A 17,595-nucleotide genomic window follows, 5' to 3' on the forward strand; every position below is an offset into this window, starting at 1 on the left:
CTTCCCCGCAGGTCTTCCCGCAGGTCTTCCCGCAGGGTCTTCCCGCAGGTCTTCCCGCAGGGTCTTCCCGCAGGGTCTTCCCGCAGTCTTCCCGCAGGTCTTCCCGCAGGGTCTTCCCGCAGGTCTTCCCGCAGGGTCTGAGCACGGTCTTTGAGCACTTTGAGCACAGGGTCTTTGAGCACAGGTTCTTTGAAAAGGATTTTTGGTTTTTAGGGTTTTTCGCAAGGATTCTTCCCACGGGTTTCCCAATGTCACGCAGAGTTTTTCCACTCTTCTGTTTGAACTTTGGGTATATTATAGATGATATGGAACCCGTATTTATTTTGGTTCCCGGTATGATGTATATTTAAATTTAGCCCGGAGTTATATTTGGTTAAATAGTGCTCCATATTGTAATCCTTTATGGATTGTTTAAATTATTAACTTCATATTATTTTTGACTAGTATACCTTTAATTCCTTCATAGTTTCATATCTTGGTCGTCTCACTGTATAATGTATCATTGATTTGGCCGGTTCGGCGACTATATTCCATTATTTAAACGTTTATGGCGTTTTGGTCCTAATTAGAGTATTAGAACATTACTGGGCATGGTCTTACCATTACCCCTTATATTGGATCATAGGTATATATTTAGCTTGATATGTTTGTCACCTCTGACTATTACTGGGCTGTCTTTATCATATAGTCGTTCTCATCGGCACTTTATACAATCCTATAGGCATTACGACTGTTCTCGTTCACATTTCAAGTATACTATGGTTTATACGTCATATAACTTATATAATCAACACATAATTTAAATCAAGTATATAGATTAGAGTGTGAAATAATTACCGGGTGTCACACTTCACCTCTTCTCGTGTGATCCGTCGGCAGTAGCAGTTATTCGATTGTTGTCGATGAAAGTTTGTGTTGTCATGTTCTTCTTGGTAAGCTCTCCCATTGTTAAAAAGATTGTGAAAGTAGGTTTGCCATCTTAGCTTGATGTCCTGCTCCTTGACCAGTACATGCCCATCTGTATCCTTTATGAACTTCACCGGTCCTAGTGCATTTATCCATCCATTTTGGTGGATATGCTCTAAACTGAACATCACATTCAATGTGCATTTATCCAGTTCAGAATTATAAACAATGTCATCTTAGAACTAAATATCACACTGGAGATGCTCTGATATGCCAATAGAATGCTACACTGGACAACACTACATGTGTTACATTTATTATTCATCTCGATTTAGTATTAACAACATTTAATTAATAGAATTCTAATGAAATCTTGATAACATTAAATTGCCTAATTATTTTTTCACAACGTGCCAGACAAGTCAAGAATGTTTTGAAACTTTTGTTAGGCTTTTTTCTTTGTATTTTTCGGTTTCTATTAATAACTTGTTCTTCCCACATAGTGCTTAACTATACCATTGAGACAGCTCAACTGAGAACTAGATAGATTCCACCTCAGCTTCAAACTGAACATGCAGTTGACCACTACCCGATATCATGTTGGGATATTGTCCTGGATCATATTTAGACTTTATAAATTTTCCTAGTTCCGATTATTACCTAAAGTGACATTTTTCTTTTGTGAAAATTACAGTAAAAGCTTCCTAATTTACGCTTAAAGAAAAGGCAAGGCAGATCACCCACAAGGCGGCAGTGTGGCACATACTAGAGGTGCACAAACCTGTTTAAAACTTAAAACCGGTTTGGTTTAGTCAACAAAAGTCAAAATCGGTTTATGATCGGTTTCGGTTCGGGTTAAAACCGGTTTCTCGACCAAGTTGTGATCGGTTCGGTTTGGGTTTTGACCGGTCCTTGCTCGGTTTTGGCCAGTTTTGGTTCAGTTAACTGGTTTGGAACCTATTTTAGGGAAGAAGATTACAAACCGGTTGAAACCTTCTGTCGGTTCCAAACCGATTTCTACATAATCGGTTTAAAACTGGTTCAGTTTCGGATCGGTTCGGTTAACGGTTTTATTTGTCCACCTCTATCACATACCACTAAACAACCAACACATATATAAGAGAAAAATTAACTATTTACATAATTTAATCGATTACTATAACATAGAAATAAATAATCTTTAATAACTTAACCAACACATATATAAGAGAAAAATTAACTATTTACATAATTTAATCGATTACTATAACATAGAAATAAATAATCTTTAATAACTTGCCACAGCCCAATCCTGGTGGCCTTGTATAACCAAGAATCAAAGCAAATAGGCTTAGATATATCATCATCGTAGTTATATTGACACCTAAAAATGTCAAAACCCAACCGTGAACATATATAATATTCTTTCAAGTTATATTCAACACCATTTTAACCGAGAAAAACAAATCGTAGTCTCCCAATTAAGTCATTGATAGTTTCGGAAACAAAAATTTTATCGTTTACACTTATCAATATAAATGTTTGAATTGTGAATAAACAGTTAAAAGGTGGATGGAAGTCTAAAAACCCATGATTAATAAAAACTAAATCGTGTATTTAAAACGCCTAACTTCTAAAAGGATAAAAAAAATCAAAACAACTTGTCAAGAATGGGATTCGAACCCATGCCCTTTCGGACCAGTACCTGAAACTGGCGCCTTAGACCAACTCGGCCATCTTGACGTTATGATTCTAATTGTCATCATTTAGACACTTATCAATATTTTATACTTTTTGTTGCGATTACGCAAGCAGGTCCACAAATGGTTTGTCTCGACCTCCACTATGATCCCATTTGTTCATGGATATGATGTCATCATGCATTGCCCAAACGACCAAACCCATGGCCATGGGTAACTAAAAGTGTAAAAAAGCAATATTTGTTATTAGTTAATGTATACTTAATCATCTTAAAGTAATTATAATTTGTTATAGAATAAAACAAGAAATAGCGGAGTGTGAGGTCACGGGTACGGTTTGGAGGGGGTGTCTAGGTGGTTAGAGATGACTTTCTCGATTTTCATGATTCGGATGATTTAGTTTTTATTTATTTTATGGATATGAGTTGTTTTTTTTAAATGTGCTCTGGAAGCTATTATTATGAGTTATCGGTGGGTTCTTTAGAGATACATATGCGAAAGTATATTCGGCATGGGTTTGATGAAGCATGATTTTATTTTCGATGATGTTAAATATTATTTTCTTTGATCATCTAACGGGTGTTCTAAAGTTATAATTGATTTTGTAGGTTGGTTATAAAAAATGTTGTTTGTTGATGTAATTTTGGTGGTTGCTTTTATATAAGTCAGTTTTCGAATAAAGTAAATAAAGAAAAAATAGGTACAGAGTACAAACTATTTCCTTAGTTATTCGTAAAGATTAAAGCACGAAATTAAAATACTATCCGTAATAAAGCTATTATTAAAAACCACGAAACATCAAGAAAAACACTATTTAAGCATTTTTATTTTGCCTTTTTATAGAATAAAACGTTTGATAATAGATGATGTATTTAGTATTTACATAATAAATCAAACTATTTTGATTTCACTTAATCCATATTGCATGTGGTTAAGCCGTTAAGGTGATGCACCCAAAGACTTCAATTTTAAAAAGGGAAGACCTTGGGTTTAAGTCTTACATGTGAACAAGTGAACAAAAATTTTTGGGGGGGGGGGCATTCAAGGTTGAGTCATAGGATTTTCTCGTCTTTGGTGGGTTTCCTCTTAAGGATGGTCTTCGATACTCAGCGAATAGAGATAATCGGGTCAACCAGTGACCAGTCATTAATCTAAAATTAGCCTTTAAAAAAAAGTAATCCGATCCACATCACTCGAAGGAAATAATATCATATTTCTACCTTCTATTTGAGACTAAGCATTTATTTTCTTTTTATAGCTCAGAGTCACTTTTTCATGTGACACATCAAATGGCTAAGTAATAATTTGACATTTTATATAAGGCAGTTTTACTAATTTGGTTTGTAGTCTGTAAATTTATTTTAAATTTTTTTGAAACTATAAGCAACGTTTTGATTTCAAAGATCATTGAATCAACTGAACCAGTGAGCACTTACCACATAGAAAGCCTCATTTTTAGAAAGTTCTAAAATTCCATGATTTATTAACAAATTTATGTTAAATCACTTTTTTTAACGAAAATTTGGATCACTGACACTCGATCACTCAATCATCTCCATTCTTTGATTACTTGAACCACCCACCAGGAGCAAACCCATCATAGCCTCATAGGTGAGAAAACCCCGTAGTCTGATGTGGAACCCTTATTTTGTCAAATGTAAGACTCTAATCCAAGACCTCCTATTTTAAAATGAAGCCTTTAGATATTTCGCATCAACCACTTGAACCCGGGATCACTATGTTAAATTACTATATAGTTATAAAAGGTCCGAAAAAATTATTTTTGTAGATCATGTGATCGTGTATTTAACTATCAAATCAAACTATTTTGATACATATCATATCACTAGACGAGAGGAATCTTTAACTTTCTATCCTGTATACAAGACTTAACGCACCATGTTTTCTTTATCATAATGTCTTCTTTATCATTCAATGTGAGTCGCTTTTCCAAGTGACTAAAAGATCATAGAATTGATCTTCTTTTTATGTGTCATTTTCGTTTCTTTGATTTGTAACACTACTAGTTAGTTTGTTTTGAAAAACCTTGAAGCCGTAAATGATGATTTAGCTCTAGAAAGACCATAGAACCAATTGAACAGACTGATGAACACCTCGCTATGTAAAAAGCCTTAAATTTGAAGTCAGATTTAAGGCACATGAAAGCTTAAATCGCCCATGGTCCTAATTCACCATCGCTAGCATAACAAACATTATTACTATATATTACTATATAATAAAATAGAAGTCTGGTGCCGCTTGAGTTCCTATTGGATCAAGTGGCACGATATCAATGAACCACGTCATCTTTTATGTTTTTTATTTAGGTGTTAATTTTAGTACGGTAACGCACATAACTGAAACCGATCAAATTCACGACGAATCACCACCGCAACGCTCGGGTTTTACCTATTCACGGTTGCAGTGTTAGGAACCGGGTTTTACCGACCAAATAAAATTCGTCTGAATTATTTTATAATACACTATACAAGTGCCGCTACTTTTTTTGGGTTTGATTTTTAATATGTTAATTTGGACGAAAACTATTTTTACGTTTAGTTCCGGTAGTGTGACGAGCATAGTCAGTACCGACCGAATTCGTGTTGACTCGCCGCTGCAATGACCGGGTTTTACCGACCAAATTCGTCACGCAATGCGGGCGAGAAAATATGTATCGTTATTGCTACGAACTTTTTAATAAGTTAATTTTTATCTATACGAACGTTGCTACTGTTTTCTGGGTTAACATACTGATTACTTTTTTTAGTTTAGTGTCGATATCTTAACGAACTTAACACATATTAACCGAATCCACATTAGCGCACCATTGTAACCGACATGTATAGAAAGAGATCGAAGTTGCGCCGGGTAAATATGCTAGTTTCAAATAATATGGAGAGCTTATGAACCGACCATTAACTTCCTCCAATGCACTTATTCGAAATCTATATCAACTTGTGTTCTCCGAAGATCAAGTGAAAAAAGATGATCCGTATCAAAAGACTTGTCGTTCAAGAGCAAGAAAATACGGCATGCCCTTTTCTTGCATGCTCTTCAATATACGTACTCTCATATATTAACCGAAATTACGGTATAATCTTCAGTATTAGAAGAATAGTTGTCAATCTCTACATTTTGCCCCGTGTTCTCAATTTCAGTAGTCATCAAGTGTCAATATGTAGCTCTTAATAGAACATTTGGTTTTAATTTTTGTAGGTTTGTTAAACAATACTACCATTGCCCTTATTGATAGAGGTTTGTAAAGGTGATTCAAACTTACACCAAACTAGAATAATCTTGTGATGTGTAAAATAATCTTAGTAGTATAGCACATCATTTTCTTAATCTCGACTCACTTGCTTGCTCTTTGGTCGCGATAACATCCATTGATGTCGCCACCAATAGCACCGGTCAACACTGACATTTATGAAATATATAAGTTTAGATAACACGTGAAAGAAAAAGTATAACAACTCGTATTTTTAATTAGTGTTTATTAATCATAACCCGACTCATTTCATTTCTGGGGAATTTAAATCAATATAAATATTATTTATCTTTCTATTAGTTTGTTTATTATAATTATTATTATGTGTTATATTTATTATATAATAAAACTTTGGAAAATGTGTAAAAATTACTCAAACATAAACTTTAACTAAGATTGTTTCAATCTCTTAAGTTCAGGGACTAACACGTAAATAAAGCAAAGTTATAATATAATAATAATAATAATAATAATAATTCAAATCAGAAACCCAAATCAAAACCCGTAACCCGTTTAGGTTTTCTTGGACCTTAATCTTCGTTAAAATCAAAAATAGATCTTACCAAATCATGTATAATGTTTAAACGATCTCAACTATAGTTTATAATTAGAAAAACGAATAATGAATGATCTTAATTCTTAACTTATTAAACCGACAATAAACAAATAGGGTTCGTCTACAAATCGTTCATAATAATTCAATTAAACAGCTACACAGCATCCTATCAATCCGGCTACTAAACCCTCTCAAGCAATTGAAGCAAAATCAACTGTTAATGTTGTTTCTTGTTCACGTCATTTCCGGAAACTGTTCAGTCAAATTAACCCTCGAATCAGCCTCGTTTAAGGTAATTGAATCCAGGTTTTTGTTCGCGTTATGATTATGAACCAAAGCCCTAACATCAATTGAAATAAACATTAACGAATTGATTGATATTGGGAATTAGGGTTCTTAGGGTTTACGAGTGCAGGCCTTTTCTGTTTATGGATTATTATTTCTGATCCTTAAATATATATTCAGTCTGGACCAGCTGGTTATGTGTGTGTTTTATCTTGTTTGGAGGCCATCAGGCGCGGGTTCGGGTCCCGGCCGGCCCTTTATTGGTTTTTATTTTTCTTAAAGCTTTTTTTTTTTGATAAACTATAATATCAAACAAACATAAATAAATATTATTGTTTTCACCCGACATGTTAACCAATCACGTTTTCGGATATTGGTTAAAATCATATATATATAATATCACGTTAATTCACATATTGAAATAGAGTTCAAGTAATTTATAAAATATTATGTAAACCTTATTATTTATATATATTATTTATTATTAACAATAAAATGATATTTAAATATATTAAAATGTGTTTTAGTATAGATAAACATTTAAAAACGAATCTCTTATATATAATTTATCAACATTATAAGTATTATTTAATTCAAGTATTCTACTTATAATGATAATTTTATATAATTACAATTTGTTATTTTATTTAAACTCTTGACAGATAAAAGTGATAATAAAAATTAATAATAAATCTACTAATATTCAACTTTCGTAAGAGTATACCCGATAATCAAACCCCGAACGTTTATCTAGTTTAAGATTCATTGTTGAAAATCATAGTTATTTATATTCCGCAATTATTCTTTATTAAGATATCTCGTCGGTATTTCCCGAAGAGCTTGATCTACCTTTATCTTTCTTGTTGAATCATTGTCTCTTGCTTAATCGCTAAGGTGAGTAATCACTCCCCTATTTTACTTATTTTTAAATCTTTTTGGGGACATGTGCGTATCTTATATATTTATCTATTATCTAGTATTCAAAACCGCAATTGTTAATCCTTGTGTGTATATCAGTTTATGCTTAACTTGCTATTTGCTTACTTGTTTTATATGAACGTTGAGTGCTTACTTCGGCAACCGATGTCCATTTTTATGGCAACGGTTTCGTCCTTGCTTTGGTAACCAATGTCCATTTATATGGATTGATTGAGCCCTTTTTTTATGGTTTGCTTTCTTTATGGTTGATTGCTTGTTTATATGCTATGGCTTAACTGTTTATTCTCACAGGAACAGTTTGCATCTTTCTTTATTTACTATATATTATTATTGTTGTGTCTTAAACTAGTGTTTTACTCACTCAACATGTGTTGTTGACAAATATTATATTTTATACGCATATGCAGGTTATCGTAGAAATTTAATGCATGTTGGTGAAGACTTAGTGAAGAATTTAGTTAGAAAAATATTGTAATCAATTGTGTTGCTGTATGAATTATGTATTTGTTTATATTTGATTTATTTGATAATTGAATTTAATTAATAGATATTGTCATCTAAATGTTGCATGATAGTAACTTTGTGAGCTGTGACAATCAGTTAATGCCCCGACATTTCCGTCTTAGATTGGGGTGTGACAAAAAGAACGTAACACCTCTATCAATGTTATAACATAACATGTTCTGCAACTAAAGTGTCACATATTTAATTCAAAAAACCATAAAGTCAAGTTTCTACAATCACAATGCGATTAATTAACCCCCTCCCCTGAATCGACAACTACAACCAACTAACCAAGAGTTCATTGAGGTGTTCCTAGAGTCTCAATAACAAGGTTAATTATCATTTTCTTAAACCTTAGTTGATATATCGAAAGAAACATAGCCAGTAAAAACTCAAGCACATGATAGGGACTTGGAAGGGTAGAGTGTGGATAAACCTTTTCTTTATACAAAAAGATAGAAAAACTGCTCTCACTAACACTTCCAACTCTAAAAATCTTGTATTGAAACATACACTATTCACATATAGTCAGTGGCGGATCCAGAAAAAATTGCTAGTGGGTGCAAAAAACGGTAAATATAGAACGAGTCAAGTCAAACTAAAACGGGTCAAACCAAAATGGGTCAAGTCAAATGAAATTACATTAAAATAAACCACGTATTGAAATTAAAGCAACAAATTTCCCCAAAACACAATAACAAAATACATATCACAGTTGATAAAAACATTTGCATAATTGTTACGATACAAAGCGCTCTTTGATACAAATAAAAATAATTAAAGTTACATAGTGTAAAATTATAAAAAAGAAATGATACTCTGAATAATATCATATTTTGGTCTATTTTTTATAATTGTCAAATTAAACTAACAAAATATATCATCATATTAATAACTAATTGATGAAGTGGTTAGACAATTTAACAATCTAAGCTTAATTGTTATTTTGTGAAAGAAAAACTACATTTGCGTTTGAAAAGTTGGCTCAGAAAGTTAGGTTTGGTGCACTAAAAAAACACGAATGGGGCACTTAGGGTCTTTAAACCTAATATATTAGAAGTTTATAGAAAAAATACGTATTTAAGGAGGTGCATACGCTCTCCCTGGCTCAATAGCCCTGCATATAGTATAACACAAACAATCATGAACAAAACAAAAGGTATAAAAACCTATAAATAATAATAATAATTTTTTTTAACGGCCAACGAATCCTCTAAAAGACTACTGGCTAAATTTACCACATCAAGAATACTTGTCTTTCGATATAAGAATAACCATCACCTAAGATCAACGCCCATGAACACTCGCCCAAATGTACGACAATACGGTGATTCATCACCTAATAATCATATGTTTATATTAAAAAGAAAATCATAAAACTAGATATATGAATTTACTATCACAAAAGTGATTACCCTTTGCACGTCGAATGACGAAATCAAAGATGCTGTGAGCCTGTGATGGTGACTTGTACACACATCCATATAAAGTAAATCCTCAATTTCACTTATCAGTTCTCACATAATAATAATAATAATATTCTGACAATCTTACCCTTGTCAATCGACACACTAGGGTTTCAGTTTCAGATTCCAATCATCCTTCATTACTTACCTCCATTCAATTCAATCAAACTCCGATCATGCACACCCATCAAAATCACTCCTTTTCACTTACCCAAATCCATAATTAATAACTTTAACTTTCTGATGCAAAACCCTGATGGATCCGAATGCAGTCGTCTTGGATATCAGTTCCGATGATGAACCCAATTGGGATGTTGTCAACACCCACAAAGATATTATTATTGACGCCAACGATGATTACAACTGGATAGCCGATATTCTTGACGAGGTTAATCGAGACGACTGCGGCTACGATGATGATGATTCCGATGATGTCGTCGTTGTTAGTGAGGTTTTGCCCAAGAAACCCAGGAGGAAGTTGCCGTCAAAGTCCACTTCTGTAATTGACTTTGACGATGACTGTGTGGTTCTTGATCATGACCCTGATAACCCCCCCGAACCCCGAAATGATAACCCAATTGATCGCCAAGAAGACGATGATGATTCCGATGATATCGTTGTTGTTAGCGAAAAGGGGCAGGTTTTAATTTTATTCTCAGGACATTTGTTTGATTTTGCTAATGTTTTGAGCGTTTACGGATTTATTTGTTTGGTTTAGCGCCGGTGTAGTAACGAACTTAACCGATACTGGCCAAATTCGAGTCGTGATGGCGGGTTTTGTTTTGTTACTTATTCTATATGATTTTGCTAAAATTAATATAATAACAATAATAATATTATGTTATTTGATTTGCAGGTAGCTTGTAGAGATTACCCCCATCCGAGACACCTTTGTATCAAATTTCCGTTTTCAACTACGCCAAATCAAAGTCACTGTGATCAGGTATATTTTAATATTTACATGAATTATGATTTATGAATACATGTTTAAGTTAATTGGTGTAATAATATTGTTTTGATTTATATATTGTGTTTGAATTACAGTGTTACTGTTATGTTTGTGATTCACTGGCTCCATGTATCTATTGGGGCAACGGCAGTGGCACTATCGACCATTGTCTCGCCACCGATAAAATTAATTTCTGGGTACTCGAACGAAAGAATTCAAAAAATGTCGGTAAAGATGTTAATGTTCCGCTTTTGAACCCGGTTCCTCAAGCTACTTCCATGGATCATAATCCGACCCTGATGGCAAATCCTATCCCGACTTGCCCTGTAACCACAGCTAGTTTTTTCGTCCCGAACGCTATTAACCGAGATCAAAGCTCGTTGTTGTTATCTAGGAACAGTAAGTATCAGCCCAGTTTAGTGTCTCAAAAGTTGACGCGAACGAGTAGCTGCACCATTCCGGGAGGCCGGGTGAACCATAGTTTTTACCTAGGTGCCCCGCTTCACAGGCCTGTGTTTAAAAGAACACAGTTTGGTCAAACTGCAAGCCGTTATTCGTATAGCTCGTATTATAGGGATAATTACAGAAGCCATTTTCCAGGCTCTTCGCCGCCAAATATTTCCCAGTTTGACTTGCCGCCAAATTTTCAACCATTGGTTAATGCGAACCCACATGTCGAGGTCCCGGTTTTGTTTCAACCTAACCCAGCTCCGTCATCTACTTTGCCACAGTATACAGTTCCTTCTGAAGCTTCTAGGCAAGAAAGTCAGAGGTCAACAGTTGACTCGAGGTTTTTTAATGGAATAAGTTGGCCTCAAAATCAGGTAAACCATCATTCTGTCGGCCAAAGCTCGTTACTTGAAGTGGGCTCGACCAACGAGCCACCACTTGCAAGTGGTTCTGGAGGTTTGGTTGATTTTGGGCATGATAATTGGATGTTTAACGACCAGCCCGTTGAACCAGGGTCCATGGACGGGTCTGGACCTTTTGGGTTGAGTGAGTCTCCTGACCCTAGTTACATGGATTCATGTATATTCGACTTTTAAGGCTTTTGGTATTCGTATATATATAAAGATGCACCATTAAATTAGCAGAGAATGAAAGGCAACATTGGTGCATCTTACTATTAGAATCATATGTTTTAATCATGTAGATGAAATAAACCCTAAATGAAGAGAATGCCTTACTTTATCTTCAAGTATGAGTCTGAATATGATCTTATCTTTATCTATCAGCAAACGGAATGTCAATTTTATTTTAAATGTAATTGTTGATGTATTTGTACACCAGTTATAATGCATGATAAGTGACACGTTTGTAACATAATGTTTGATGCTGCCTGTTCACAGCTCGTTATAAGTACGAGGACAGTCTAGTGTTGGGCATGGTCATCAGCTTTTTGGGACCATTGGCCGCTAGTTGCAAGGTTACAATTTGTTATCTGATAAATAACTTGTTAAGAGAGTGTTTAAAAGAAGTTGATTGTAAAGAAGATGGGTTAAATTTCGTGTAATGGTATGCAGATATACAGTTGCTTTATTATTCAGTTTCTTGTGGGACTTGGTTTGGTTACCTGCACCTACCAGTCTACCACGGTGGCTTGGTCTGTTATAGTCTTATAGACAATGTCGAGATCATATTATGCCCCTGAGACCCAAGGCCTATACAACTTGACTAACTCGTTTATTCTAATCGATCTAAAAAGGATGGAAAGTCGTCAGCATGTTGCTAGGTTTGGTAATCAAATTGTAAGCGACTTAAAAGAACCTAAATACGGAGGCAGGCTGCAAATGAGTTAAAAACCGTATACCATTGATCCTAATTTCAGACAATTTGATCTGTTTAACCTTAATACAACATGGAGTTATTAAAGTAGTTATAACCAACCTAAAACATCATTATTTTCTTGTTAAAGTAGTTTAAACAATTTCTATACAGACCAAAATGAGACTTTGTGCATCACCCACTTACATCCTCCCTTGTGTGCTACATGGTTACATTCAAACTTCATCAACTAAGGATGCTAGCTGTTTGCAGATTAAAGGACCTCAGAAGGCGAAAGATTTATTAACATGATACCACACCATCTATCAAATCTCTTCAAGACATGGTTTCATAATTCAAGGTTAGTTCGCTTTTAACCCGGGCAAGTTGGGGGGCCTGAACCCAATCTATGCACTTCAAATCAGAACCTATTTTAACCCAAACCAAATTCATACCATTTTAAAACGATCCATTATAACCCAACTAAATTAGGCATAAAACAGTATTGACATAAACATGTTTTGGCCAGTTACGACCTGACCCAGCCTGCCATTTTGTGAGGCTTAGTTAAAAGCAAATAAAGAAAACACGTGGCTCAGTAAGAGTTCATTACTTAAAATCATCATCCTTCACACAGCCACCACAAGCGGTAAGAAAATCAAAAGGTGGAATAATAGACAAGCATTCACTTTATTTTTTCCCTCAAAACCACTCAATACTGATGTTTCAAACCTTAAGCACGCAACGCAGACAATCCCCTCCATGCAACAAGTCAAAAGCCTTATTGATCTCCTCCAGTGTCAAATTGTGCGTTATGTACTCATCAATCTTGATTTCCTGCACACAAACCACCATGTCAAATTCTCAATCCTTAATTTATAAACTATCAACCACCTATAAGAATATAAATTACCTTGTTCAAATACTTATCAACAAGCTGAGGCACTTGAGAACGGCTCTTAAAACCACCAAAAGCTGTCCCTTTCCAAACACGACCAGTAACCAGCTGAAACGGGCGGGTCGCTATCTCTTGACCTGATGCTGCAACACCCACTATGACTGATGTTCCCCACCCCTGTGTTTAAAGAACTTAGTTTTATATTCACGCTAAGTTTTTTAGATCATGTGATTATTGTATTACTAGTATCGTGTCCGGGCGATGCGGCGGCGACAATTTAAAATGATATAGTCGTGTATGTTGGGTAATAAGTCAACTTGTGAAATAAATAATAACTTAACATTAAGATTATTGTCTTCTTTTAGGGTATAGATCGGGTATTTGAAGAACCCGGTTTCGGATATTGGAGAAACTCGGTTTCGGGTATAGAACCGGTTCCGATTTTCGGGTATAAATCGGGTCCGGTTCTGGGTACGAGTTTTGGTACTGAAATGCATACCCTATCCGTACTATACGGGTAAGGTTGGGTACAAGTTCGGGTATTAAAAACCCAGGTATTAAAAAAACTGGTTTTGGGTATTTTTCTGGTAACAGTTCCGGGTTCAGGTTTTTTGTGCACCTCTATCTAGCCTAATTATCTCATCGGCTCTATCTAGCCCAATCCATTACTTAAGAGGTTTGCTCAAATTTTACATTATGAATTCATAACAGGATAATATTTTACATATAATTGTTGTTTCGGTTTACTTATTTTTTAATATATTTTTTTCTGTCATATTATGCAAAAACAGTTGTAACATGCTAAATAGCATTCAATGAGATTTGGTTAATAATGTTAGTGCAATTAGTTTAAATGCTTAAGTTGCAATATTTTGTCTATAAGCTTAGTTTTGAATTTGGCTGATTATTAAATATGTTATGTATAATATTTTAAGTTAATTATTCTATTTATCCAAAAATTTTAATATGTAGCGAATATATAGCAAATGCAGCAAATAAATATCAGGTTACTAAAATTAAGGAGATGCTAAAATAATATAAATTAAAGCTTCAATTTTTATGCTTTAAACTCTTGTAAATAGATGCAACTATGACTTGTACTACATAATCCGTACCTCAGTTTTAAACAAAATTTATATCAAAACATAGATAAAAATAAAAGCGTTACAATGGTATGTTTTAATTTTTAAGAAAACATGATATACTTGAAAGATATAAAGAAAATAGTAAGAAAAATATATTTGAGGAATATGTGAAGAAAGATGATGGGTTTGAAATGTAAATTTTTGTTAAATTTACAAAAGAGATACAAAGATAAGGGGGAAATGGTGTAAATAGATATCTACTAAATTTGTAACCGTGTGATATGTTGATGGAAAGACAAATTTAGCCATAAATATTCAAAATATAAGGCTACAGGAGTTGTACTTGTAGCAACAAGTTAGGTACCTCTTAATATTTAAGAGGTCCCTAACTCTTATATTATATATAGTAGAGATAGCGAATATATAGCAAATGCAGCAAATAAATATCAGGTTACTAAAATTAAGGAGATGCTAAAATAATATAAATTAAAGCTTCAATTTTTATGCTTTAAACTCTTGTAAATAGATGCAACTATGACTTGTACTACATAATCCGTACCTCAGTTTTAAACAAAATTTATATCAAAACGTAGATAAAAATAAGAGCGTTACAATGGTATGTTTTAATTTTTAAGAAAACATGATATACTTGAAAGATATAAAGAAAATAGTAAGAAAAATATATTTGAGGAATATGTGAAGAAAGATGATGGGTTTGAAATGTAAATGTTTGTTAAATTTACAAAAGAGATACAAAGATAAGGGGGAAATAGTGTAAATATATATCTACTATATTTGTAACCGTATGATATGTTGATGGAAAGACAAATTTACCCCTAAATATTCAAAATATAAGGCTATAGGAGTTGTACTTGTAACAACAAGTTAGGTACCTCTTAAAATTTAAGAGGTCCCTAACTCCTATATTATATATAGTAGAGATAGAGATAGAGATTATATGATAAAAATACCTTGTGACAGCACTCCAAAGCAGCCCTCATTATGGAAACATTGCCGATACACTCGAAACTGTAATCAACACCGCCATCTGTCATATCAACAAGAACCTGTTGGATCGGTTTCTCATGGTCTTTTGGGTTCACAAACTCAGTCACACCAAAGTCCTTTGCTGCAAATCATATTTAATAGAACATGTTTATAAAATTCCAACATTTCTTCGTCACGTCTCAGAAATAAAATATAAATATATAATTAGATAAAGTTAATACATACCTCGTTCAAACTTTCTGTTGTCAATATCTATCCCAATGATCCGTGCAGCACCTGCTGCTTTTGCACCCTCTGCTACCTATAAAATAGTATTCAATTTATACATTTTTGAAAAAGATTCAGCACTCACGATAAAATAATAGAGAAAAATCAGCCTTTTATATTACAAACTTACTGCAAGACCGACAGTTCCAAGGCCAAAAATAGCAACATTTGAACCTGCTTCAACTTTAGCTGTGTTCCAAACTGCACCAAGGCCTGAAGACAAAACATTTTAATAAAACTAGAACCACACAACTAGCTTTCAAATGACTATATGTTGAATTAAAGAAAAACCTACCAGTTGGAACACCACAACCAAGAAGACAAACTTTCTCCAACGGGGCTTTGGGGTCAATCTTGGCAACACTTACATCATGCACAACAGTGTACTGACTAAAAGTAGAGGTTCCCATGAAATGATAAATTGGAGTTCCCCTAACTGAAAACCGGCTCTTTTTATCATTCATCATAACACCAACTCCAGTGGCTCCCCTGATTTTGCCACACAGGTTAGTCTTCCCTGATTTGCAAAACTTGCACTCCTTGCATTCAGCTTGATAACACGGTATGACATGATCACCGGGCTTAACTTCAGTCACACCTTCACCAACACTCTCCACAATCCTGCCATTTTAACATCAGATACGATACTCAACTTGATTCCATGAAAAAGTAACAAAAAATAAGCACAAAAAAGAAAACATACCCTGCAGCCTCATGACCAAGAATGCATGGAAAGAGACCTTCAGGATCCTGCCAATTATGATGATAAATTGTTTATAATGGTCCAACTCTTGCCATTCGAGTAACAAATAACCAAACCATTGACCGAAACCAGACCGGAAAAACTACGAAACAGAACCGAATTAACCGAAAACTCAGTCAACCAAAAATCGGTTATTCTTTTATTTATACCCTCGGTTAACCATAATTAAACAAACCAAACCATTCATATTTTCATATATCTCTAGCTTTCACACAATTAAATCTCCATTTCATGTTTTATATCACCGTTTCATGTATTTCAAAGCAAAAAATTTATTCCAAGTTTGGTTTTGGTTATTAACCAAACAGAACTAAAAACCGACTAACAGAATAAACCGAATCAATTTAGTGAACACCAATTGGTTAACAAAATAGATTAATCGCCAAAAAAACTAATCGAACCGTGCACACCCTTACTTGCCAATCATTCCAATCCCCAAAAACTACAAATTACAAGTAATTTATCACGATATCACAGAAGATCTAATAACACTATGAATAATCCGATCCGAATATCCAGTGATAGAACAATCAATGGATTTTAAAATATTAACAGCAGATAAAACATTTGATTTTGTTTTGAACTACCTTGCCACTCCAAGTGTAAGCATCAGTGTGACAAAGCGCAGTGTAGAGAATCTGAACTCTGACTTCACCGGCTTGTGGCGGTGCTACCTCCACGTCTTCAATCACTAGCGGCTTGTTTGCCTCATACGCCACCGCAGCTACATCAATCAGATCCAACTTATTATTATTATTATTATTATTATTATTTTTATAAGAAATGAAACTAGTTTATAATTATAATAAAAGACATGTATGTAGTTATTAGTACCTTTGCAAGTGATGACTTTTCCTTGAGTCGCCATGGCTGATCGATGATAATGAGAGTGTGTGTATCGAATGGAATGTGAGGCTGCAGATGCTTCGGTATCAATTAAAAAGCCCAAATTATATTATTGACTGGATCCGGATCAGGATCCGAATAACTCCCAACGACCAACGATGTGTCTCTAATCGTTTGTGGTCTTTTTAGCTTTTCGACGTCTCTTTAAAAAAAATAGTTTGAAACAAAACATTTCAAAATAGGTTTATTGGTTTTATTAATCTAGACATTATCTTTTAGTCATTGCCAGTCTCAACTAATGACGTCGTTGCTGACGGTCTCATTTTTTAGTGTATTTGTTTCCAACAGTCCGCGACTAGCAGAATCCTAACCCCGTTACTTGCAGGTCGTCTGAAAAACATTTTTGTCCGGA

The 17,595-nt window shown here is 34.2% G+C and overlaps 2 protein-coding genes and 1 non-coding gene across 3 annotated transcripts; 1 reads left to right on the forward strand and 2 right to left on the reverse strand.

Annotated features, from left to right (window-relative positions):
* Positions 1-2,547: 2,547 nt before the first annotated feature.
* TRNAL-CAG (transfer RNA leucine (anticodon CAG)) lies at positions 2,548-2,628 on the reverse strand. Its single transcript has one exon. It is a non-coding gene; the product is annotated as a tRNA-Leu (tRNA).
* A 7,064-nt stretch (positions 2,629-9,692) lies between these two features.
* On the forward strand, positions 9,693-12,034 carry LOC143634434 (uncharacterized). The gene is made up of 3 exons (XM_077102521.1): positions 9,693-10,243; positions 10,460-10,546; positions 10,648-12,034. The coding sequence occupies exons 1-3, from the start codon at positions 9,860-9,862 to the stop codon at positions 11,596-11,598; spliced, it is 1,422 nt and encodes a 473-aa protein (XP_076958636.1). The 5' UTR covers positions 9,693-9,859; the 3' UTR covers positions 11,599-12,034.
* Positions 12,035-12,894: 860 nt separating this feature from the next.
* Positions 12,895-17,349, reverse strand: LOC143634437 (alcohol dehydrogenase class-3). Its single transcript, XM_077102525.1, has 9 exons — positions 17,172-17,349; positions 16,925-17,061; positions 16,278-16,324; positions 15,870-16,195; positions 15,705-15,787; positions 15,533-15,608; positions 15,271-15,428; positions 13,230-13,391; positions 12,895-13,153 (listed from the first exon to the last, which is right to left on the reverse strand). The coding sequence occupies exons 1-9, from the start codon at positions 17,203-17,205 to the stop codon at positions 13,043-13,045; spliced, it is 1,134 nt and encodes a 377-aa protein (XP_076958640.1). The 5' UTR covers positions 17,206-17,349; the 3' UTR covers positions 12,895-13,042.
* Positions 17,350-17,595: the final 246 nt, after the last annotated feature.

The sequence above is a fragment of the Bidens hawaiensis genome, unplaced genomic scaffold (genome assembly GCF_021521415.1).
Source record: "Bidens hawaiensis isolate Kalapana, Puna unplaced genomic scaffold, B.hawaiensis_p1.1 tig00007049_1, whole genome shotgun sequence".
Lineage (NCBI taxonomy): Eukaryota > Viridiplantae > Streptophyta > Magnoliopsida > Asterales > Asteraceae > Bidens > Bidens hawaiensis.